The 25,256-nt window shown below is 41.5% G+C and overlaps 1 protein-coding gene across 30 annotated transcripts in view; it reads left to right on the top strand.

The window, feature by feature from the left end:
• Cadps (calcium dependent secretion activator) overlaps positions 1-25,007 on the top strand; it is a 479,644-nt gene extending 454,637 nt beyond the window's left edge. For all 30 annotated transcript variants that reach the window (XM_078038579.1, XM_078038583.1, XM_078038581.1 and 27 more), the window contains 2 exons: positions 20,171-20,275; positions 23,753-25,007. In XM_078038579.1, coding sequence (XP_077894705.1) covers positions 20,171-20,275; positions 23,753-23,932 — 285 coding nt within the window. In that variant the 3' untranslated portion in view covers positions 23,933-25,007. The remainder of the gene's footprint in view (positions 1-20,170; positions 20,276-23,752) is intronic.
• The last annotated feature ends 249 nt before the right edge of the window (positions 25,008-25,256 follow it).

Below are 25,256 nucleotides of genomic sequence, written 5' to 3'. Positions count from 1 at the left end.
CAATAGCAGCATTATATTCAAGATACTATATTAAATCCCCCTGGTAGCCCTAGGAGGGACTTTCTTGCTCTCCATTTTTTAGTTTTTTTACATTTGATTGGGGCTGATGAAAGCCAATATTTGCTGGGTACTACCTGCGTAACAGGTTCTGTTCTAGGCAGTTAAATGTCGTAATTTTTATGACTTCCTTGATAGGTAGGTAGTTTTTTGCAGATGAAGTTTTTCAGAGCCAGGCATGGTGATGCATGCTTTCAATCCCAGCAGCTCAGGAGGCTGAGACAGGAGGATTGTGAGTTCAAAACCAGCCTCAGCAATTTAGCAAGGCCCTAAGCAACTCAGTGAGACCCTGTCTTTAAATCAAATACAAAAAGGGCTGAAGATGTGCTTCAGTGGTTAAGTGCCCATGGGTTCAATCCCCAGTGATTTTTGGTCACTGACTGGTAAATTGACTTCACCAAATTTAGAACCCTAAAAAGTGGTCCATCCTAGATCCAACCCTTTTCTTTCTGACCCAAAGAGTGAACACTTGACCCTACAGTCTAAGGGCAGTGGGGAAGCTGTACTATTCAAATATGTGCTTCTCACATCCAGAAGTCCCTACTCCACTGAACGCTCTGCATCCCAAATCCATCCCTGGGTTTCTTACCTGAATAATCACTATTTCCGAGTGGGATCTCAGCAGTATATGAGACAGAAATTGCCATTCAATGATCCTCAGAACGTGGCTTATTAGTCATGGCTTGTCCACTAACAATGACGGGAGTTGCATAGCTAATCAGAAGACCCCCTTAATAAAAATTCACCATCCCCTGGAGCAGACCTCCTCCTGAACGTGAGGATGTTGTCACTGGGGTCAAGGTCCATGAATATTGGCAGAACCTAGGCCTAAAGATTGGGGGGGCCGGGGACAAAAAGCACCATGGTAGCCTACTCCGGGGAGAAACCTCAACTTGACCTAAAGGGTCTAGAGCACAGGAGGAAATCTCACACACCATATGTACTGCAAGAGTCCTTTCTAGCTAGGCCCAATGGAAGGGTTTCAGCTTTCCATCTCTGTCTTCCTCTCTTGTGAGATCTTTTATCCTTTAGGAACAAAGTTTAGAGATTTATTTGGGAGGGGGAATATGATGGTCACACAATGCCATTTACATCCCAGACAGTTGATAAATGGTTTAAGGTAGCAGCTTAAGTTCCTTAAGCAAAGCTTGACACAGTGGTATTATTAAACAACAATGCTCAAGATTTTCCTACGGGGGCCCTGTTGATTCTTTTAACTTACCCACATAGCTAAGTTTTGAATGGCACTATGAGGTTTCACAGATCAGTTGTGCTTCACAGGGGAGGAAAAAAGTAATCCAAAATTACAGAATAACATGGTCATACAATCTGTGCATAATACAATCCGAGTTGCAACTAAATCATTACGTGGTCATTATCCAATAATGCCTAAGATGTCAGCAGTGTGAAAATTTGAGATCGGGTATCGCCCAAGCCCTTCCTTGATTTATTTCCAGCCAAAGCTTACAATAAACAATGTGACAAGGTGCAAAAAAGAGGGAAAGGGGAAGGAAGGAGAGAAGAAAAAAGCAGGAAGAAAAAAGAGAGAAAGGATTTTTCCCCCCTCTCTTAAAGGTTTAAAGAGCCAACTCTTGAATGTAGCAAATCCCTTGGCCAGCGGAAAGTGGTGTAAAATGCATTGTTTCTAAAGAGTTTGTTTATTCAAAATATGTCTGGTTTGGGTATTCAGGGTTCTAAGGGACTAGGGGCTCCAGGGCAGTGGCTGAGGTTAATGAAGTTCACTCCTGGTGGTTTCCTAACGCCACCAAATAGTGGTGACTGAGCACAGGGGGACATGGATGTGGATGTGAGGGAATTCTTCCAGAGGCTCCCCCCCCCACACTTGGCCTACGTGGAACTAGACAAACGGAGGCCTGTGTCATTTGTTGGTGCAGATTAGAAATAAATGTGGGCATTCGGCTTAAAGAACTCACTGACGGCAACATGCCCAAGGAAATGTCATTATGTATTTAAGCACAGTCTTTGTAAGCTTGGCCAGGCAAGGAGGTTTATCAAAAGAAATATGTAAATAACACAACCTGCTTTATAAAGGCAAAGAGAATCAAATTAATCCAAGACGTCCGTGGCATAATACTATTTTCTACAACTAGCTTATTCTTTTTATAACTTGAGACACAGAGTCTTGCGGTCCAGGGGGCAAAACAATGGCTCAAACAAAACAAAAACCAAACAAAACCCCAAAACGGAAAAAAAAATAATTAAAAAATAAAAAAATAAATAAAAAAAAAAAGACCCAGGACATCTCTCAGTCCCTACCAAAGAACTCCAAATGAGTCTCCAGCCTCATGCCCAATATTATTATGAAATCTAACATTGTCGTAGCCAAAGTTGGCCTGGTCAAAGTCCACCCCCTTCCCCCTCTCTCTTGTGGGGGGGGAGGGGGAGGGGGAAAGTATTGGGAGAGGTGGAGGAACCAAGCCAATCAAAGTTAAAATAAAGTCTCTTTCTAGCAAGACTACTGTCTATAACATGTTGTTCCTTATAGAAAGTGGGATATGGTGGCATTTGCTTGATTAACTTGCTCGACAAAAGTGACAGCTGCTGTGGGTGCATGCGGATAAGCTGCACGGCGTAGTTCCGCCTTTGTACATCTGTCAGCAAAAAGGGAAGAATAAAGAGTGAAAAGAGACAAATTGGTCCCCAAAGACACTCCATTCAACTTAGGAGGTTTGCCCCATTCAAGCGCTCGCTGTGTGCCTCAAGTACTAAGAGCTTATTCAATTTCATTCACTCATTCGAATGAACCCACAAGTGTTTAATTTCTTATTCTGTCGCCTCAGAAAGGGGGGGTGGTGGTGGTGGTGGTGGGGTGGAGAGGAAGGGGGAGGGAGCCTTGGGGAAGAGAAGCAGGCAGGGTGATCCGGGCCGCACATATTAACTCATGCTTTAACTGTCTCTGTGCCCAGGCCCTAGACCCCGCTGAATGCTTCCCTGGGGGACCTGACGCCGGCTTCTTACCTCCTGGCTGATGGATCCCAAAACCATCTGCAGATAGGAGGGACAACCAGCAAAACTGACATGTTTTACCTAGTGTCAGGGCAGTGGTCTGAAATTTGTGCCATTTACAGGAATGAGATGGCTGGTTCCCCCAGGGTAAGGTTTAGGTAAGAGATCTGGCAAATGTGTGGATTTTTTTTTTTTATAATCCCAGAAAGGGGAGGAAAAAAAAAAAATTAGAGTCACACGCAGTGTGAAGTAGCAAGAGGGGAATATGGTTTCCTGAGATTAAAAATAAAGCAAGAGGAAAGGGCGCCATTGGAGGCAGAGCCCAGCTGCATGCGGTAGAAACACATGTTAACTTAAGAAGCAGCATTTTGTCTCTTTCCCCCCATCCCTGAGCCCCAGCCTCAGAAGCTGTTTTCTGGGCCTCCTTTAAACAGGAAATGTTATGGACACCCAAATGTTTCCTTTGGGGCTTTGAGGTACCTCGTCCAGGCCACCTGTATGTCCACTGGGCCAGGTCGGGTGCCTTCTCTTTTGAAACTCAACACTCCTTCCAGCTCCTGGGACCACCATCCAAGTATCGTCCCAGCCCCTCCATCCGCCTTTGTTGACTGCTTTTTGGAAACTGCTCAAAGCCATCTCTGGCTCCTAAAAAGATCATGTTCATTCTGATGAGAAATCATTCCCCAAACAGCTCACGTTCACTAAGTTGCCACAGATCTAGTCTGAAAAGCTCTTAGAAGACTTTGGAAAAGTGTTCTGGATCCAGTGATAGTTTTTGAGGTTTGGTTGTCTGAATTCTGGGGCTCTGGACAGCACCTTGTAGGTGGTTATCTTTGTGTTCTTTCATGATCTCCTTGGAAATTAGCTGTTGTGGTTTGGCCTGGACCTTTCCAATAACCTCCTTATCTGAACATGCTATAAATTAAGATTTTTCTATAGCACAGAAATGACATGAGTATACAAGCTCTGTTTTTGCATAGTGAAGGTAATGATTGGAACCACCTCAGCCCAGGAAAACAGCTTTCTAAAGTCAGTGTGAATTTTCCAAAGTAAGAAACTTCAACTTGGGCTCTCAAAACTAATGATTCATTGTTATTACAGAAAGTTAAATATGTGCAAATTATGAAATTAGCCCTAATATGGATAACCGACCCTGTTTTAAAAAGACAAAGTTGGCACTCAGCTTTCTCTTTCCGTTCTGTATATGAGTTACAATCCTTATTTTAGAGTACGATTTCTATAATCATTTCTATATGGTATGCAAATTGCTTTTTCAGTTGCTTACGTCAATCTGCTTGCGAATTAATGCATTTTAACTCTAAATACAGTTCCCATACCTAAGAAGCAATCAGAGGAGTGGGCAGATGCTGTTGGAGAATAATCTGAATTCAGTTCATACTGAATCCTGATCCTATCTTTTAAGACCTTGTATGCATATCAGAGAATAGTTTTCAGATAAATTATTCCTACTTCTCACATAGTTAATAGGCAGTAAGGATGTGCCACCAAAACTAGAATTTCGTTCTCGACGTAATTGAGCTTTAAATGATTGAGCGGACTTGAAAGTGTGAATTTAGATTGTAACTATACATTTTCTCAAAACAGTGGGTTCCTTTGAGAGGACAGAGGCTAAAGGCATGGGGGTCCATTTTCTCAATGCCCAGGGAGGCCTAGGACTGAATCCCTGACATATCCAGAGAAAAATAGGCCGTGGGGCTGGTGGGGTGAAGATATTGTTAAGGGTGGTCAGTTTGTTAATGCCCAAACTGCACACCTGCCCTGGGAGACCCAGGTGGCAGACAAGGGCCGGTTAGAAGCTGATTGGGGCTTAATCACATTGGCTTTATTATTTATGTTTCTTGGAGAGAGAAATGGTCTGAGCTGAGAAATTTCCAGGTACCTGAGAGAGCAGTTCCTTTCCTCTCAGACACTACAGTTCCCTGGTCCCTTTGTTTAATGTGGTACGTGTCCACCTCTGACATTTGTGACAAGAGCTGCTCTGTGTCACAGAACTCTTGATTTTGCTGTGTTGGGTCCCTGCTGATCAGCAGGGGGTGTTAGAACAGCGGGTGCAGGGCCCAGGTTCCTTCTTTCATTGAGGAGTTGACCACTGGTTACATTTTTATTCAATTACTTAGACGCTCAGCAGTTTCAGAAGTCATGTTGTGTCCAGGCAAGCCCAGATCTCATTTTGATATCTAAATTGGATTCTTTCATTCAGGACAGCAGGGCTTTGGGGGCTAATCAAAAGAGACAGAGAGGGAAGGTGTAGTTCGCTATTTGGGTAGCAAGAGTTGAACAGTGGAAGGATTTTGAAAGAGTTTGCCTTGCTCTTCATTTACCTTGATATTAAATAGGGCAAGGGGTTCTAGGGGGGAAAAAAATTATTCTATCTAGGAAACCCAAGGGCTCCAGATTTTCTGAGGTCAGAAGCAGAAAAAATATAATAAAAATTAAAAGCCACTTTATTACATATGGCTGATTACATTTCTTTCTCTTTCTTTGTCCTATAAAAGAAATATGTATCAATATTATATATCATAGAAGTGTACACTGAGGCTTAAAAAGTCACTACTTGTTTAGGTTGTTAGGAGAATTAAATGTATTTAATTCATATAAACCACTTAGACTAGTCCCTGGCTCCTAACAAGGGCTCACTAAATGTTTTCTGGTATTATTTTTATTGAAATTGCTAATTATTGTTATTCTTATTGTCACTCTAGAACTTCTTCCCAAAGTGGGTTCCTTGTAGTATAAATATCCTGAAAATTAAAGTAAGTGGCTCATGAAAAGTGGCTCTTCAGTCACTTTCAGTTACATCTGAAAGACATAAAGTTAAATGCATATCTTTATTGCAGAACTTTTCGGAGAATTTAAGAAGTCGATGCCATGCATAAAGTCTAATAGCCAGATGGGCACAGTGTCACACACCTGTAATCCCAGTGGCCCTTGGGAGGCTGAGGCAGGAAGATCACAAGTTCAAAGCCAGCCTCAGCAACTTAGCAAGGCACTAAGCACCTTAGTGAGAGCTTGTCTCAAATTAAAAAAAAAAAAAAAAAAATTTAAAAAGGGCTGGGGATGTGGCTTAGTGGTTGAGTGCCCCTGGGTTCAATCCCATAACAAAACAAAAAAAAAATGTCTAAATTGACAATAGTAATAAGTTGGAATATATAGTATACGTATGTGTATTCACATACATGTCCATGTCCACAGGTCAGTGGAAAATGCAAACCTAGAAAAGTGTATGCTGATATTACTTTTATTTTCTTTTTTAAAACTTACAATTAAATCTTAACCTGATCTTGTCCTGCGGGCATTTATGCCTGTCAATACGATAAAATTGCCACAGTTCCCCAAAAGAGCTTCCCATGTGGCCCCTCCCAGGTCTTGCAGGCAATACCTGGAGACCTGAGTGGACGACAGGACAGATCCCACAACTGGGGAGCCTGCTGGCCTTGGATGCCCACATGTTCATTTCTTTTTATTGGGCATCATTGTGTATCTTTGTGATCATTTTGAAGGCATGACACAACCCCAAACCCATTAACTTCAGAAGCACCTTGGATTCCAAAGGTGAAAGCTCTTTCCTTGCAATTTCAAAACAAGTACTCATCCTAGATAAAGAGAGGAGTAGCTTTGATTTGGAGTGATGCAGTCCAAGTATATGTCACCATTTAAATAAATAAAAAGACACAAACTCTTTGGATTGGTACAGCTGGGCTGGGAGCCCTGCGATAAGAGGTCACTGGTGTGAGTTACTATGGTAATTGAGTAGTATCAGCAATAGTTTTGCTCTCATGAGCATTAAAGCACATAATAATAGGCAAACAACAGTGGTTAAAGCAAGCAGGTAGGATTACTATGTTCTTTTGTCAGAAGTATATAATGTCTTGTAGTCAGTTTTAAAGACTTCTCAACCCCCAAATCCACCCCCCCTCCCGTCACCTGCTGAGTGATTTTGCGTGCTTAATCTCTTACCCTCAACTCCAAGCTCTCTGCTAATTTGAGGCAAATGGGTATTTCTGACATTAGATAGGGCGGCAAGGGAGCTCTGACCTAGAAAACCCGCATTCTGAAGCACCGAGCAAAAATATTCTTTCAATGATTTTGTTAAGATTCTTTTGAATGACAGGGCTGGGGAGGGGGGAGATAGCTTGCACTAAAACCCGAGGTTACAGCCTCCCAAGGAAGACGTATTTTTTTTGTTTTGTTTTGTTTTGTAGAACAAGAAAGAAGGAAAGAAAAAAAGAAAGAAAGAAAGAGGAACTTGCCGAGCATCCCCACTCCCAACTTCCCCCATAAAACTTGTCACTTCGCATTGCCATCGCCACCCCAACAATAATCGCTCCGTGCCTATTGCTAATTGCAAGCACAGCTGAGGCCCAGCAGGGAGCCCTTGCACAGTCTCAGGCCTTTATACGAGGCTCAATCTGTTGTATGGCACTTGTTCACACACAAAAAAACTACCAGCAAAGGCAGAAAGAGGCAGAGTCACAGGTTTCTTGTAATCCCTCTGCCTCCCCGCTGACAGCCCAGCCCTAGAAGCATTCCTGGTTTTGTCCTCCTCTTTACAAAATCTGAAGTGACCTTAAGCTACTAGCATGTCAACTTCTGAATGCGGAGCTGCCGGCTCCTTCAGGTGCATTAAGGAGCAGGGGGGGGCTACATCTGGCTTCTGCGTGTCTGTTTGCAGCACCCCTGGGGCGAGCTGTGGCTTCCTGTAACATGTAAAATATGAGTGTGAACTCAGGGTTCATGGCAAGGAACAGGAGGTCATGCCTCCATTCAGTTCTAAGTAAAGAAACTGGGAGTTTGCAGATGTTTTTCTGTATGTGTAATGACACCAACCCCCCCTCCCCAGCCACGGAGCAATGGAGCGCCGGTTTTTTTTTTCTTTTTCTTTTTTTTTTTTTTTTTTGATAAAATGTGCCACAATCAGTGTGCTACTTGCAGATTTATTCATATCAATTTTTGCAATTTATATATTCAGAGACAAGATTGCTATTTCGGCAACTTTATGTTGGATGTCGTACGTTTGAGTCTAGAGAAAGAGGGAAGAAAGAAGTATGTGGCAGGGAGGGGTGGGCAGAGAAAGAAAAGAAATTAAGTCTGTTCCCTGGGCCACCGGCTGGGGTGTTGTCAAGGAGACAAAGCATCAGACTGGAGGGTCTGTGTCCCCCTTTTGCCCAGCGGTCACTTCCTGCCCAGGCTGGGAGCTGGGACTTCTATTCTGGCCCACAAGATGGCCCATTAGTGGCTCTTGGGAGGGGAGAGTGGGGTTTTTGGGGGGGCAGGGAACAATCCCTTCAGTAGATGAAGCCCCAGGCCACTTGAAGAAAGGTCAAGAACAGGGAGGCCCAAGAACATCCTTGGTGTGGCCCCCCATGTGGGCCTGGCAGGGGGCATTTGGTCCTTCCTTTCTGCCCTGCCACCCTCTCAGATAAGCAGGGAATTAAGCCTCCTATGAAATTCCTGCTTGCAGAAATTCCTGTTCCCAGCCCCAAGCCTCACGGGGTATTTTCACGGAAGGAAGGAAGACATTGGTGCAGCAAACACAGAGATTAATCCTCCCAGGCCTGGGGAGTAAACGCTCCGCAGTGGGGCAGTGTTAATTGCCGAGCTTGGTGCAAAGATCATTTTGAGGCATTTAAGAAATACATGATTTTTATTAGTATGACTGTTCCACGTAGGAGTTATTTCTCAGCAAAGGGCAAAAGCTTTGCCTGCCTCGCATTATTAGCCTAATTCTACTTAATTGTTTCCTAAAATACGGGCTTCCTGAACACACATTCCAAACCTTAATAAGTCTGTTGTGGAGGGAATGATTCTAGATGGGGAGCTGTTGCCCTTTTGGGCAACCAAAGTCTCTCAGTGACTGAGAGCTATTTGATCAAATCCTGCTTGGAAAATTGGGGGGAGACCCTATGGGGGACAAGGGAGAGTCTATGGAAACATACAAAGTAACGCGGCATGCAGTGCAAAAAAAAAAAGAATTTTTTTTTTAATGGATTCTTTTTTGGTTGGATCCAATCCCCTTTGAGGAATCTCTGGGCTTCATTTAATTATCTTTCACAGATTTAGAAATGTTTGGCCCCATGGCATGTTTTAAATAAACCAAATAAATGACTGAGCAAATGCTACCAGATTTGTTCTTTGTTCTTTACACTCTCAAATCTCGACCTTGAGAAACTGTCTCAGTCCTGGGATTAAATGAAATGCCCACATTTATCCTATAAAGAATTTTTTCCCCCTCTTTTTGGAAAATAGGGGTGAGTGTTCCCAGATAAGAATATATACACAGCTACCCGTCTGAACTTTCCTAAGCAAAGTTTCCTTTTCAGTATGAAAAATGATTTTGATTTCCCATTTTTTCTCTTCTGGTGGTAAAATTATATAATGTCAAATGTACCATCTTGATCATTCCAGAGTATATAGTTCCATAGCATTAAGTAAATTCACGGTATTGTCCAACCCATCTCTATAGCTCCTTTCATCTTGAAAAACTGAAACTCTATAATCATTAAAACACAATATTCTATTTCTCCTCCCTTATCCCCTATCAATCACCATTTCTGTTTCTGTGAATTTGATTTCCTTTTTTTAAAAATTTGTTCTTTTTAGATTTACATGACAGTACAGTGCATTTTGACATATTATACAGACATGGAGTCTAACTTCCCATTCTTTTGGTTGGACATGATGTGGAGTTTCACTGGTCATGTATTCATATATGAACATAGGAATGTTATGTCCGGTTCATCCCACTGTCTTTCCTATTCCCATCCTTCCCCTCCCTTCCCTTCATTCCCCTTTGTCTAATCCAATGAACTTTTATTTTTCCTGCTGTCCTTATTGTGTGTTAGCACCCACTTATCCGAGAGAACATTTAGCCTTTGGTTTTTTGGGATTGGCTTATTTCACTTGATCATGGTGTCCAGTTCCATCCATTTATCAGCAAATACCATAACTTCATTCTTCTTTTTGGGCTGAATAATATTCCATTATGTATATGTACCACATTTTCTTTATCCATTCATCTGTTGAAGGGCACTTAGGTTGGTTCCATAGCTTAGCTATTGTGAATTGAGCTGCTACAAACATTGATGTGGCTTTAAGAATTTGATCTGTCTTGATTACCTCATATAGGGAAATCATACTGTATCTGTCTTTTTGTGATTGGCTTATTTAACTTGACATTATCCTAATCGTGCATCCATTTGGGGTTGATGACAGGATTTCCTGGACTTTTTAGGCTAAGTAATATTCCATTGTATGTATTTATGACATTTTGGTTTTCCATCCCTCCCTGGATAGACACTGCTTTCTTCCCTTGGCTATTGTGAATGATGCTGCTCTGAGCACAGGTGTGCAAATATCTCTCTGCGATCCCACTGTCAATTTTTTTTTTTTGTATCGATTCCCAAAAGTGAAATTGCTAGATCACCCAGCTTTCAATAATGTTACCCACTCAGATTGTGGCAATGGTGGAAGGGTGGTATTTGCCTTTGGTTGGAAGTAGTATTTGCAACTGAAAATCACATTTAAGACTCTGTCTTCCCGTCATTGATGTTCCTGTCTTGAAGTAGATATCTCTGAACTGATCTTTGACTTTATTTTCTCATTCAGAGGTGATAAACTGTTTCCAGGAGTATCATGATTATTAGGAAAGAAAGCCTTTCAGAGACCATCATGTCTCCTTGCAGATGACCGTCCACTTCATCAAGACAGGAGTTTGGGTAACATAAAAGGGGATGGTGTTATTTGTGGGGTTTCATACAGTCTGGTTGATTCGGCAGCAGCAAAATCATTAACAGTCTGGCTTTGGCTAGCTTGTGTAGCTTGTTGTGACTGCCAACTAGTTAACCAAACCACTGAAAAAACACAGAATATATCTTCCTGAGAGAGATACGTGTAAGGCCCATGTAAGCTAAGCTTTGAATTAAGCTTACCTACTTGGTTGCTTTCTGGAAGGATCCCTCTAGACTCTTACCTCTCCTTGTATTCAGCCCATGCAATGAATATTGATAGGTCTGAGATGCATAAAGAATCCAAGTTTAGATTCACTATTTGGATCATTCGCTTGAAATTTGGATACTGAAGATCTTATTGTTGGATATTTCTCCACATTTCAGGTTTAAATAGATAAACTTTGCTCATGTGAAAAATAACTGTTTATTTGAATAAAAGAATACCATGGGGCTGGGGTTGTGGCTCAGTGATAGAGTGCTTGCCTAGCACATGTGAGGCACTGGGTTCGATCCTCAGCACCACATTAAAATAAAGATATTTTTTAAAAGAATATCATGATATTATTTAGATCATTTCCAAGGGGGTTAAAATAAAATTGCTCCCAAATGCTAATTTCCAAGTTTCTACAGAAGTAAGCATTTTAAGCAGTGATAGTTTAAATTCATTTTTTTTAAAAAATGTCTTTTGCACTATCCCCCCCCCACCCACCCCCAGTAGGAGAAGAGGCTAAAGGCAAAGGAGCATTATTGTCCCAGCTCCAAGTTGTAGGTGACTAGAGTGTGAGACGGCCACTGTCTCTTGGCCTGCTCCGTTAGTGAGCCCCCAGAGAGGTGCGGTCCTGCTTTCAGGCTTGGGCCATTTGAACAACTACAGCAAGCTTTGCAAAGACTTCCAACCCAAAGATGAGTTTTTACGCATCCAAAGAAATATAGAGGTAGGAAAAAAATCCGTCTTCAGTTGAAAAGGACATTTGGGGCATTGGGGAAGGTCATGGGGCTACTCCAAGTCCTCCGTTTTGGATGACTGGTTTTTGGCTTTGTGCTTTTAGCAGAGCGTCCTGAAGCTGTGGCTGGGAAATACCCATCTCTGATGGGTTTCAGAAGATCAGATCCTCAATGACAGTGACACTCAAGTGGGGCAGAAGCCATTGAATGGCTTCCCCTTTCCAGAAAGCATTCAGATGATTTGCCCTTTAGAAAGGGTTTACTTGGCCCTTGGGGAGCTCTGACAAATCCTGAGATATGAAGTTTTTTGCCTATTTGGCAGAGATGGCTTGAACAAGCCAAGGATTCTTTTGGTCATACCCTCCCTGAATCTTTGATTAGAACACTAAACACAGTCAGATCCCCGAAAGACTCATGGAGCCGTGGAATTGTGGCTTAGGGTGATCAGGCTACGGTTACTTCAGTAGACATTAAAAAGACCCTGGATGATATTTTTCACAGGTTCTTAAATTACCCAAATTGTATGGTAGAAACATGCACGGAAAGCTTTGAACGTGAAATATTTCATTACAGTATTTCAATGCGGCCATTTAAACTGGTGGTGGGAATATTTTTCCCCCCCTCATTAATAATAACTCCCCTTTGTCACTAAAAACAAAGCGAAGAGCTTAGTCACATGGGTGTGGTCAAGGGATTATCTTCCTCTTGGACTCCTTGCCAACAGATACAATGTCATTTCTTCATTAGACAGGATGCTGAGCCAGTTTCTCTGATGGATGGCTGCGTTGAGTTGAAGAAAGGGTACTTTCCAAGAAAAAAAGATAAAATCGTCCAGCTTTCACTGTGTCTCTTTAGTCCCCAGACACAGGTTGGTTACCACTCTGTTACCAAATTACCTGCTTGCTCAGGCATTTTTAGGAGAATGGGAACTGCTCAGAATGTTTTATACAGTTCTGAACAGCTTGCCCTTGGGGAGATTTGATTTCTTCCTTATCAAGCAGGGTGGGATAACATGGCTCACGTCATAATGGCTAATGCTTCGTATGTGCCTGGCCCATGGAAAGGACTTGAGACATATTGACTCATTTAATCCCATCAACCCTCAGTAGGTGTTATTATTATCCCACTTACCAGATGAGAAAACCAAGGCACAGAGAGGTTAAAAGGGTTCAATCAAGACTGACACACAAAGCCAGGCATAGGGGCATATGCCTGTAATCCTAGCAGCTCAGGAGGCTGAGGCAGGATCACAAGTTTAAAGCCAGCCTCAGCAAATAAGGCAACTCAATGAGTCCCTGTCTCTAAATAAAATATTTAAAAAGGTTAGAGATGTGGCTCAGTGATTGAGTGCCCCTGGGTTCAATCCTTGGTACCAAAAAAAAAAAAAAAGATTCACACAGAGGAGTGCTGGGTCAAGTGGATTCTGGTAGCCACCAGGATGCCGTGCCTAGAAGACTTTTGAGTCCCTGATCCATCTCTTGCTAGCTACTATTACTTTACCTCCCTGAGCCTCTGTTTCCTCATCTGAAAAATGAAACTATGGGTGATCCAACTCTACTATGGCACTGTTTAGATTTAGGCTATGAACTATATAGATATTAGCTGCCTTGAGTCCCTGGTATATATGGTTTAAACATGCCAATTTCAAAGGAAATGCATATTTAGAATGAACACAGTTCCTGGTGAATTTTAGCTGTTGTTCAGGCTGAGGATATGTTCAACAGAGTCTTGAGTTTTAAAGAGATTGAAGTGACACCCTTCTGTAATCCCTGTGACTCAGGAAGCAGAGGCAAGTTCAAGGCCAGCCTCAGCAACTTAGTGAGTACCCCTGGGTTAAATCTCTGCAACACACACACACACACACACACACACACACACACACAGATTATTTTAATGGTACATATCTAAATATTATTCTCAGTTATAGACACGGGGCTGTGTGCCTTGGTGTATGTGTGTGTGGTTACACGTGCATGTGTACAAATGCTGTACCTGTACGTGTTTGGCCAGAGTGAGATACCTATAATATGCATGTTATACATCAGTAAAAATTTTTCTTTAGGAAAAAAAAAAGGAAAAGCAATAGGAAGAACTGAGTTTTGCACTGGACTGTTTTCATTATTTATGAATCTACCTGAAATTGTTTCTCTGACAGTACTGCCCTATGACATCTTTAATTTTACGAGAGAAACATTTTTCCCCTGATGTGAAAACTCTTGACTGTTTTGCTCTCCCTTTTTTACTAAAACTTTTACAGCATATATAATTTTTTAGGACTGAAGTTTTGATCCATATTATACCTCTTTTATCTCTAACACTGTTAGGAAAACCTGAGCCATTGTGATGAAGGTAGCTTTGTATGCTCATGGTGAAAAATCTCTCCCACTAGCAATTGCAGAGCTACCAACATAAAATAAGAAGAAAAGGTAGGACTTTGAAGAAAAGGAAAAACTGTGTTAATTCTAGCTAAGAAAGAATATCCTGGGCTGGGGTTGTAGCTCAGTGGTGGAGTGCTCACCTAGCATGCATGAGGCACTGGGTTTCATCCCCAGCACCACATAAAAATAAAGATATTGTGACCACCTAAAACTTAAAAATAAGTATTTTTTAAAAAATAATATCTTTCATCCTCTTACAAATTTTTCTAATCATTTCTGTCAAGCACAATCAAGATTGGTAGCCAGGTGCAATGGTACACGCCTATAATCCCAGCAGCTAGGGAGACTGAGGCAGCAGGATTGAGAGTTCAAAGCCAGCCTCAGCAACTTAGCAAGGCCCTAAGCAACTCAGGGAGATCCTGACTCTAAAGAAAATACAAAATAGGGCTGAGGAGGTGGCTCAGTGGTTAAGTGCCCCGGTACCTCCCCACACTGTGTGCAAAAAAAAAAAAAGACAATAAAGTCTTATAGAATGGTCTGGTCTGACAGGAGGTTTGCATAAGTTCAGGAGATAATAAATTGCCCTTGTGACGGGTGCATATGGAATACAGTACATGGCCCCATCTCCCGTCTGTTCCTTATTTCCATTGTCACTCATCTGTGAGATGTGTTTTGTTCTGAAAACAAATGTCCCCATTAACAGTAATGTCTCTTTAGGACATCAAATTAATATCCATATGTCAGGGGTCAAAAATTAAGACTTATTAAGTGATGGTGGCAGAAAAGACAACATCACTGATTGACATCGCTGATTGGAGATTACCCAGATTTAAGCAAAAGCCCTACACTGGTTCCTATGAACCCTTCCTTGTCCAGTGAGGTGCTAATTATTCATCTTGTCTCTCAATCCTGCATTTTTCTGGGGAATAAAGTTTCCAGTGAATCGAAGGGCAAATGCTAGGGAGGAGTGAATGAGTCACCTCAATTGCAAAATAGATGGAAAAATCTGATACATGTAATCATCAAGATCAATTCACATTTTAATACAACATTTTAAAAATCACAATCAATGCAAAAGAATCCATGATGAATGAAATATCAAAATTGTAATTAAAGTCAGTATTCAATCTTGCTTTTGCACAGTTGCATTTCACTGCCTCAAACTAATCCTGGAGGTAGTGAAGCTTGAAGCTACAAAGAGACATGTCATGTATAAGGATTCCTCCATATGAAGTCAGTATGTTTGCAGGCAGAATATGTGACCTGAGTATATCTGCCTGTCAGTGACCTCAGCTTCTATTAGAAATGGACCAAGGGAAAAAAAAAATGTTTTGTTGCAAACTTGAAAGTCCATATTATGTTTCTGAGAGTCATATGATGGCTAAATTTTATTGAGTGCTTATTATGTGGTAGTCACTGTACTGGGCACTTTACATAAATTATCTCTTTTAATGCTCACACTAATCCTATGAAGTAGGTATGGCATTAACCCCAAGAGGAGACTGAGGGTCAGAGAGTTAAGCAGTTTGCTTGAGGTTATCCAGATAATAAGTCTCCAACCCTGGCGGAAGCTGTACTTATCACCATGGGGTTTGAGAAGTCGCTCATTCTTTGAATCCTTTTAGCCGAAGACTTTAATCCAGAACAGTATCATTTAAAATGTGCTGTATGCACCCAAGATAGGTTTGGGTGATGATCTACCACAGCATGATTTTCCAACAGAATTGCATCGCTAAGAGTTACTCTGTGTTTGATAAGTCTTATGCATGGTATCGAAACAGTCTGCTTTCTCCCTTAGGGTTTTTTTTTTTTAATCCTTTAGATTGAGAGACAGAAAAAAATAAATGAGAAATGATGATGGTGTCAGTTGAGGTGGGGGAGGAGACAGTAATAGTGACGACAGTGGTAGGGGGCTCACATTTATGGCAGCCAATTACCATGATGCATGAGCATTACTTTATTTACTCATCAGAAAAAGACTAGAAAAAAACTGTTCCGTTCCCATTTTCATCAGGAAACTGAGTCACTGAGATTGTAAGTAACTTGCTTTAGATCACAAACTCTGGTATGTATTAGGGCCTGTGCTTTTAACCACCAACCTGTAAAAAGTAGAAAAGAATTAAATGGTAAGGATTTTGATCAGCCTTCCAGATCCTTTTATTTTTATTTATTTATTTACTTTGTACCAGGGATTTGAACCTGGTACAAATCTGAGCCCCAACCCAGCCCTTTTTATATTTTATTTAGAGACAGGGTCCCACTGAGTTGCTTAGGGCCTTGCCAAGCTGCTGAAGCTGGCTTTGAACTTGGGATCCTCCTGCCTCAGCCTCCTGAGCCACTGGGATGACAGGCATGCACCACCGCACCCAGCCCAGCTCCCTTTAAATAGAACCTTCAGATGGAGTTGCAGCTACTAGAGAAGATCCAGCTTTTCAAGGGCCCTGAAACCCAGGGACCATACATGTGATGGACATCTCTTTGGGTTCCAAGTGGAAAACCGTCACAGATTCACCCCCCCCCCCAGGGACATATTTTAAAGAAGCTCAGGCTACTGCAGATTTTATTCTCTACTGCTTTTTCTTTTTTCTTTTTCTTTTTTTTTTTTTAGGATTAAAATAACCTTACTTAGGAAGTTTTGAATTAATATACCTGAATTTAGGGAAGGCAACCAAGAAGTCGTGATTCGACTTAAATACATAGTAGTGCATGTTGCTGGCTCGCAATTCTTTTTCCTCCCCATTTAGAGTACATTTTATCAAAAATTTAGTGCCCAGGTGTTAGGATAGCTCCAGAAAAGGCATATCCGAATCAAAGACAAAAACAAAATGGGGAGAACTTAAAATGTTTTATGAATTTCGTCTTTTGAAGAATCATAACAAATCTGCTGCATTAGCATTGATCTCAAATAAAGCAACCCTGATTAATAAGCACTGGGAGCCCCATGAGGAAGAGCAAGAATAACTCAGACACCCGGTAATTCACTGATAAATATTTAACAATTGGCTTTCTAGGAGGGAGAAAGCCCTGGTCTGTGGCGTTTGCCAATGTCTGTGGTGTAAAAACCTCCTCTGTGGCCTGTTTCTAACTGTCCGAGTGGTGTCCCTAAATGTGGACTTGGGAGGAGATGCACCGTGCCAGCTCTCAGGACCAGCATGTGACTGTATCTGCATGGCGGGGAGGGAGTGGAATGGATGATCTGCTATTTCAGTCCACTGGAGAGCTTGCCGCTTCTGGCATCACTCAGTGTGTGCTTGGAGAAGTCATTTGTCCTCGCCTCCTCTCCCAAGGGTACTCTGGAAGATCCCTTTTACCTCTAACATTTTTTAAAGTTCTAGAAGGCAGCGCCTCCTGCTTTCTCCGACTTCCAAATGCCTTTAAGCGCCTTTCTGGAAAAACCAAGTTAGCTCTGTGCTGATTCCAAAAGTGCCTCCAATTTCATCTACTGAGCATAAGGTTTGGAAAGGAGTGACTTACTCCCTTTTGCCTCTTTAAATGTGCAGCCAATGGGGCATCATACATTTTTTACACTTCTTTTGCTAGATGTGAGATCCAGGAGGAAAAGCATGGATGTTCCAGGGTTTTCTTGTTCTCCTGGGGTGGGAATCTGCGTGTGAGGCACTGATCCCTTGCTGTATACTTTCCCTACCTCCCTACCCTTCCAGAAGCAGAGCAAGATGCTTGATAGCAGGCTACCTTTTTATTTGTATTTTTATTTATTTTGGGTTTTTTTTTTAACTATTTTAAAACCACGTACAAGAGTGAGAACTGCCTATATAAAATGAAAGGGGGGTGCTATTTTTTTTTTTAATTTCCTGAAAGGTGGCACGTCTCTCAGCAAAGAGAAAAAAGGCATGTTGCACAAGGCTTGCTGGCAGTGATATAAGCCAGCGCCGGTTTGTCTGTTGTCACAGCCAAAGCAAAATGCCACCTCTGCCTAGAAGCCAGAGTGCCACACTCCTCTTTTGTGTCCCAGAGATGTATCCATCATGAAGCCCTGGGCTTGTAGTTTGGTCAAGAAGTCACCAAGGTTGTTTTGAAGGTCATCTTCCAACCCCAGGAAGCCAAGGTCAAAGGCAGAATTTTTTTTGTTGTTGTTTTGTTTTTTTTTTTCTTGACTCTCAAAATCATCAGATTCAGCAAACAAAGATGAAATTTGAGGCCGGGGGTGAGCCCAGGAGAGTCCCCAGTTGCCTAGAGTAAGGTTAGGCTGCACAAACACCCGTGACCCATGACAGCCCTGTCTCCAGACCCCTTCTTAACAAACCCAGATGCCATAGAAGCAAATGCTCCAGAATCCCAAGGCAGGAGGTGCCAAAAACACTCCCCCACCACCAACTACCACCAAAAAAAAAAAAAAGTTTCAGTAAAATATTCTCACCCCTAGAGGGGAAAACCTGTCCATGCCTGAAGAAAATTGACCCTAGCCATCTCTCCCCTCTCCATGGGGTGAACTGTACATGTCACACACACACATGCACACACACACAAAAAAAAAATCCCCCACCCGCCTGCTCCCTGGGGAGGGACAGAAGGTTCCTAAAACTGACAGTTTCGCCTCCATGATCTTTAAAAGAGCAGGAGTTGGCTGTGAGGCTTCAGTGCTGCCTCGATTGGGGTAGTGTGGTCTCTGTTGCGGCTGGGCTCCAAAGAGAGCCACAATTGGCTCTGATGAGCAAGGAGCCTAGCTAGGAGAGAGATTGCAAAGAGGGCTTCTGGATGCCATGGCTGAGACTGTGTCGTTTCTTGCAAGGTGAAACTTGGCAGTTCTACCTTGCAAGTAAAAACCCAAATTAATTTTTTTTTTAAGAAATTAAGTCAGAAACAAGGCTTCAGAAAAACTGTGAGTGTTAGGCATAAACTGATTTTGGATGATCTTTAGGTGAGAAAGGGTGGAGTTACCATCGGAAACATGTTTTTATTTATGCTTTCTGAGTCCCCACTGCTGTGTGATGTGAGTGTGGTGTGTGTGTATTGGTTAGCATGAGAGTGTGCTTCCTCTCAATTCTCTAACCACTTTTTTCTTTCTTTTTCTTTTTCTTTTCTTTTTTCTTTTTTTGCCTCTTTTCTGTGCACACTTCATATAGATGCCCTATAAATAAATATATAGGTCCGTCCACACCTTTTCAGTTTATTTGTAAATTGTTTGGTATAAGCAGCAGAGCGTAATGAAACCTGGTGAAGTTTAAAAGATTAGATTTTTTTTTTCATACTGACACTTCATAACACTGTTCATATGTCTCCGAGTGAGATTTATGAATATATGAGCAGTACTGCAAAATTATACTGCACCAGAGACTTCCTGCACCACAGGGGTGGCAGTCTAAAGTGACACAGCTTCAAGCATTTTTCACAGACAAGAAGCAAAATTTAACCCCCTTAAGGGGAAGTATGATTTCAACAGCTTGAAATGAGCTCATTTGTAAATGGGTTTTTTTTCCCCTTCTTCTTCCATAATTTTTTGGTGTTAATATTAAAACAGATTGCACAGCCAATATAAGGGCACATGGGCTGCCCAGAGTAGAGTTTGGCCCTTAAAGAGAAATAATCATTCATTGTCTTTATCAGAAACACTCCAATTGGGTAAATGGAGGTAAACGTCTCCCCCAGTTCATAAGGCTCTCAGCCTGATTCCCAGAATTGTACTTCACAGACAGAGGTCCAGGGCTTTCCAAAGGTAAGTTGCAATGCACATTAAATAGTTCAGTGGAGAAGCCCTCATCTCTCTGGACATCCAAGACAATAGCATTAGGAAATCAGGAATGCTTTGAATCAACGCTGAGTAAAGTAAACCAATTCCAAAGAGAATCAGAAGAGCAAAAGGTGGACTATGTATGGAATGTCTAGAGTATCGGAGTTCTACCTTAGCTTCAGAGTCCACACTGCTCTCATTTAGACCCATCCAGCACCTTGCAGCTTTATGTGAATTAATGTTCATGATCTCTGTGCTTGCAAACTCTCTTTAACCACTTTGTTTCCTCCTGGAACAGAGCAGGGTGCTCAAACGTGGTCTGTTCCCTGTCTGCCCCGTCAACGCTCCACGATGCGTTGGCTGGAGAACTTCTGTCTCTTTTTCAGCAATGGTACAACAGCTCTATGAACGTCATCTGCACCTGGTTGACAGACCGGATGGACCTACAGCTTCACATATATCAGTTGAAAACACTAATTAGGATGGTAAAGGTAAAAGAAAAAAAATAATTATTCTCTTTTGCAAATAGCTTACTGAAATACATTTCATTCCCAAGCTGCAGAACTTCCTTAACACAAAGAATATCTACATACATATAAAACACATACAAGATGATTTCTAAAACAGTTACCTCCCATAAGAAAAACCAATGAAATCACTCTGTGATGCCTGGTTAATTTTTATTTAGACTTTAATAAAAAGGAATTTGATATCTTTATCCAGATAGAAAAATACTTTTATGTATTTACCATTTAAAAATACAACAGAGGCCACCTCCCTTGCTTTATATTTTAAAAGCTGGCTTTAAGTGCTGTTGATGCTAATCACATAAATTACGAATTTCACTTATGGTTTAATTAAATAAAATTTTGCCACAATTAATTTAATGGAAATATTTACCTCCAGCTATTTCTAAAGATGTCCTGTGATCATTATCAGAATGCAAATCAATATTATTCTCATAGTTAATTGAAGTAGTGTCTCTTCCAAGGCGTGTATACAATCAAATGTAAAGGATCACAAAGGTGAGATAACATACCCTCAAAGTAGCTTTTTTTCCCTGTTCTTGTGTGTGTGCCTTGAACTAATGATAATTATTTCAGCGTGAAATCTCAGTGGTTTACATGAAATAATAAGATCACAGAAGGGGGTAAATACGTTTTTGATCATTTCAGTTTCCATTTGATGCTTCACCCGTGGAGGGTTTTAAAACATTCGTATGCAAAACTCCTATTCAAAGCACAAAGTCTCTTTTAAAATATTTGAACCCTCAAGGTAGCTGAATTTCTGGGGTTTTTTAACAGTGTGCCAAAAGTCTTCCCCGGCACTCACCCCCACCCCATTTCCTGGTCCCTTTTGGATTAGCAACTACCCCCCTGAAGGTATTCCTGGACCCCAGTGTTGACTTACAACCAATTACTGTTTGGTTGTGTGTAATTAAGGAGCGTTATCATCATCTGCATTTGATCTCACAGAGCGTCTGCCCAGGAAAGGTTATAGGCAGCAAGAGTACTGTAGCTCTCTAAAAAGAATCGTATGCACTTGAACTATGAACCTGTCTTTTTCCCTTTTTTTATTTATTTTTTTTCCTTTGCTTCTTTAAGGCAAACTCACTAGCCTCTTGAATTCCATTTTCTGAGTATAAATACGCCCAGGCAGAGTTGGGGTCAGATTTTCTGTTTGACCTGAAAAGAAGACATAATTTAGAATACCTTAAAAATGATCTCCCCATCACTGGTATTTCCAGATCTCTGTTGAGAATTCACCCCATTTAATTAAGAAATGATATGTCAGAGAGAAGCCTTAATGTTCACCATCTGCCAAACACACTCGGGCGCACATACATGCATGCGAGCACACACGAACCACAAGAGGGACAACACGGAAAGGTCATGCCACGGGAGTCCCTTCAATTTCACCAAAACCGGGCCCAGCTGAATGAAGGCCGTGACACAGGGGTAGGAAACAGAATTTCCACCTCTGTGCCAAGTCCGTGACCCAGAGGTCTCCTTCTCCAGGGCAAATTTCCAAGGATATTTGGCTTTCTTTCTTGTCTCAACAGACACCCCGTTTATTCATCCATTCATTCATTATTCAGCAAGCATGTATTCATTCATCCAACACTGGGTAACGACGAGGCAAAACGCTCCCGGTGTATCACCAGATGGAGGATTCAAAAGTGACTAGACGCGGCCTCTACCCTTAGGCGCTCGGAGTCCGGTCGGGGAGCGCACTGCTCTGGAATTTGTATAAAGGGGAGAAATGCTAGAGCTGCTTCAGCTGTATTTTTTCTCTCCTGTTCCGGCAACAATTATGGTATTCTAAGTGGCCATAGAACATCTGATTGAAAAGTTCAAAAATTCCAGTTGATCCACTCATTTTCCGCCTACACCAGGGCTCAGACTCCCCCTTCTTGCGCTCAAGGCAGAGACACCACTCAGGCACCGACCTGGCTTCTTCTTCCTGCTCTTCAGAAAACCTGCAGCTTGATCCATGATTCGGGTCGACCTTATACACTCAGTTCATATTAAGAGGGAAGGAAGGCTCTATGGGTAACCCTGCTGGAGTATTGGGCATAAAATAGCAAAGAGGGAACATAGCCATCTTGCACGTAATCTTACATTATGGGGCTTCTCTAAGCCAAGCAGTCATTGACTCTACATCATCATAATGTATGACCTTCAGAGGAGGTTGGCCTCGCAATTGTTAACACTGTGATTGCATTGGATTACTGTTGAAAATAGAAATAATGGTCCGGCACAGTGAAGCAGGCCTGTAATCCCACCGGTTTGGGAGATTGAGGCAGGAGGATTGCAAGTTCAAAGCCAGCCTCAGCAAAAGCAAGGTGCTAAGCAACTCAGTGAGACCCTGTCTCTAAATAAAATACAAAAAAAGGGCTGGGGATGGGGCTCAGTGGTTGAGTGCTCCTGAGTTCAATCCTCATACCAAAAAAAAAGAAAAAGAAATAATGGCAAGAGTGATACTGAAACAGGTTAACATTCCTTCTCTGGCCCCTTTAACAAATTTCCCATATCAATAGGAGAAGCAAACAGCAGAATCAGTAGCTAAAATGATATGCAGTGTGATGAGCAGAATTGTAGTTACACAGAGACCATTTTTTTAAAAAAAAAAATATGAAGTAGACAACAGCCAGATGCTTCTGGTCATGTTCAATTAACACTAAGGGATTTCTAGCAAAACAGTCCTTAGGATACCTAAGGAAATCCGAAAGAAATCGCCTGAAGGAACAAAGAAAGAACTTGTGGTACAGTAATCCCAAACCATTGTTCTTGAAAAAGAGCCAAATTTCTTCCCTGAGAGCATAAAGTTGTGAACGGAATCAATACAGTTCTTTCCCAAGGAGATGAGAAATGAGTCACATGCTTGCACCATATTGATGAGGCATTAGCGCTCCATCTTGCCCATAATTGTTGCTGCCCGTAATAGGTTTCATATACCAATATACATATGTCTATCTTGTGAATGAGACAGAGGGATATGGCTCATGCAATTATAAGACTCAAAAATTCCAAAGACCAGACTGTAACTGAAATAATAAAATACCATAATCACTGGATCCATTATTTATACATTATAGCCCCTTAACACTGTCAATCATATTATTTTATACGAACCTAAGAGAAAGAACCAGACCCCCTCCCTCCCCCCACAAAAAAAAAAAAGAACCAAAACAATCATGGAACATTTCCCTTTATGGAATTGAATAAACACAAGCTTATGTTCTTTGCTTTGTCTCATCTAATACAGTTTATCCTGTCACAGTTTCTCATTTTCTGTCATTTAATGAATCTCAGTTTTCAGTACAAGTGAAATCTGAGCACGGTGGCTTTTTATCTGGCAATGCATAAAGAGTGACATTTAGCAGAAGGTCACACCTGCTTTGCATCCTCTCCCTACCCACCTTGGAGACGGTATCTCCCTTATCATTTCATCTTTTCCCTCCTTAGAAAACTTATAGAGATTTCCGATTGCAAGGGGTTCTGGATTCCACCTTGAACAGCAAGACCTACGAGACCATCCGGAACCGGCTCACTGTAGAAGAAGCCACGGCCTCAGTGAGCGAGGGTGGGGGCCTGCAGGGGATCAGCATGAAAGACAGCGACGAGGAAGATGAAGAAGATGATTAGACCATTTGGTCCTTCGAGTCCACTGGGACTGTCCTGTAATCAATGCATGTCCTTAGTCTGTTAGTTAACTCCATTAGGGAATTTTCTGTCAACTACCATGCCCATGAGATGTTTACCAATACAATTGCCATTTTAGCTATGTGGTACCAAGATTAGCAAATGACCTTCCAATCCATTGGTTTCCTTATTTCCATGTCTATATGTTTACAAGCAATATGGCGCACCATTCTTTAAATACTGTTCATGGAGAATCATAGTCCAACTGCTAGACGGGTCTCTGTTACCAGCCAAGTGAAATGATGCTTCATTCACAAACTGTGTAGATATTGAAGATAAATGGATGTGAAGGCGAGGATGCCGGAGACTTTTTTCTTTGATTCATGTTTGTGGATGCTGGTTATTTAAATGAGTACATAAATAATTTAAGCACATAGATCTGCTTTTTTTTTTTTTTTAAATAAACCAAAGGCCAGGCCCCAATAGCCAACTTTTGGTTCTTTCTGTTCCCCTAAAACTAAAAAAAAATATTTAAAAAAATGGAATCCTAGCATCCTTGTTGGCCTATCCTTTCATCTATATTCTATCAATATAGTTAGCCATAAAAGGCTACATACGGGCAGATTAATTCTCTTAATTGCCACGGCAAGGGGGCAATCCCATCATGACTTAGCGTGGAGCACAGTTCAGAGTAACTGTCTTCTGTCATAAAGTTTATCATCTTAAATGTTAACATTTTGCTTTTATGTTTCAATAACTGTGTATGTAAAAAAAAACCCACCTGAATATTTAAATGACAACCCTAGACTATAAATGTGTTTATAATAAGATGTGGATATTTCCCTCTGTAGACTGTAATCATAATTTAAATTATTTTGTTCCACACTGTTTTTTATATCTGTCATGTACATTGCGTTTTGATCTGTAACTGCACGACCCTGAGGTCAGCTGCAGAGCGCTCTCTTCCTGTGTAAAGTAGTGGATCCATCTTGCTTTTGCCTTATATAAAGCCTACAGTTATGAAAGTGTGGGAAACTGTGGCTTCTCAATAAATAACCATTCAAATGTCCTGAGAATATCCACTGGCGTCTGTCTTCCTCTGTCTCCTTTGAAAGCCAGACAACAAGCAGGAAGAGAAAGGAAAGGGGAGGGAAGAGGTGATTTTTCTTTTCTTTTTTAGTGGTAAATGACACAGTATCTTTTTATGTACTTTTTTTTTTTAATGTGGTGCTGAGAATCGAACCCAGTGCCTCACTCGTGTGAAGCAAGTGCCCTACCACTGAGCTACAGCCCCAGCCCAGAAGAGGTGATTTTTCTGGAGTGTGCT

This window comes from Ictidomys tridecemlineatus, chromosome 2 (genome assembly GCF_052094955.1).
Source record: "Ictidomys tridecemlineatus isolate mIctTri1 chromosome 2, mIctTri1.hap1, whole genome shotgun sequence".
Lineage (NCBI taxonomy): Eukaryota > Metazoa > Chordata > Mammalia > Rodentia > Sciuridae > Ictidomys > Ictidomys tridecemlineatus.
Note: the sequence above shows the minus strand (reverse complement) of the source record. Positions and strands in the feature narration are given on the sequence as shown.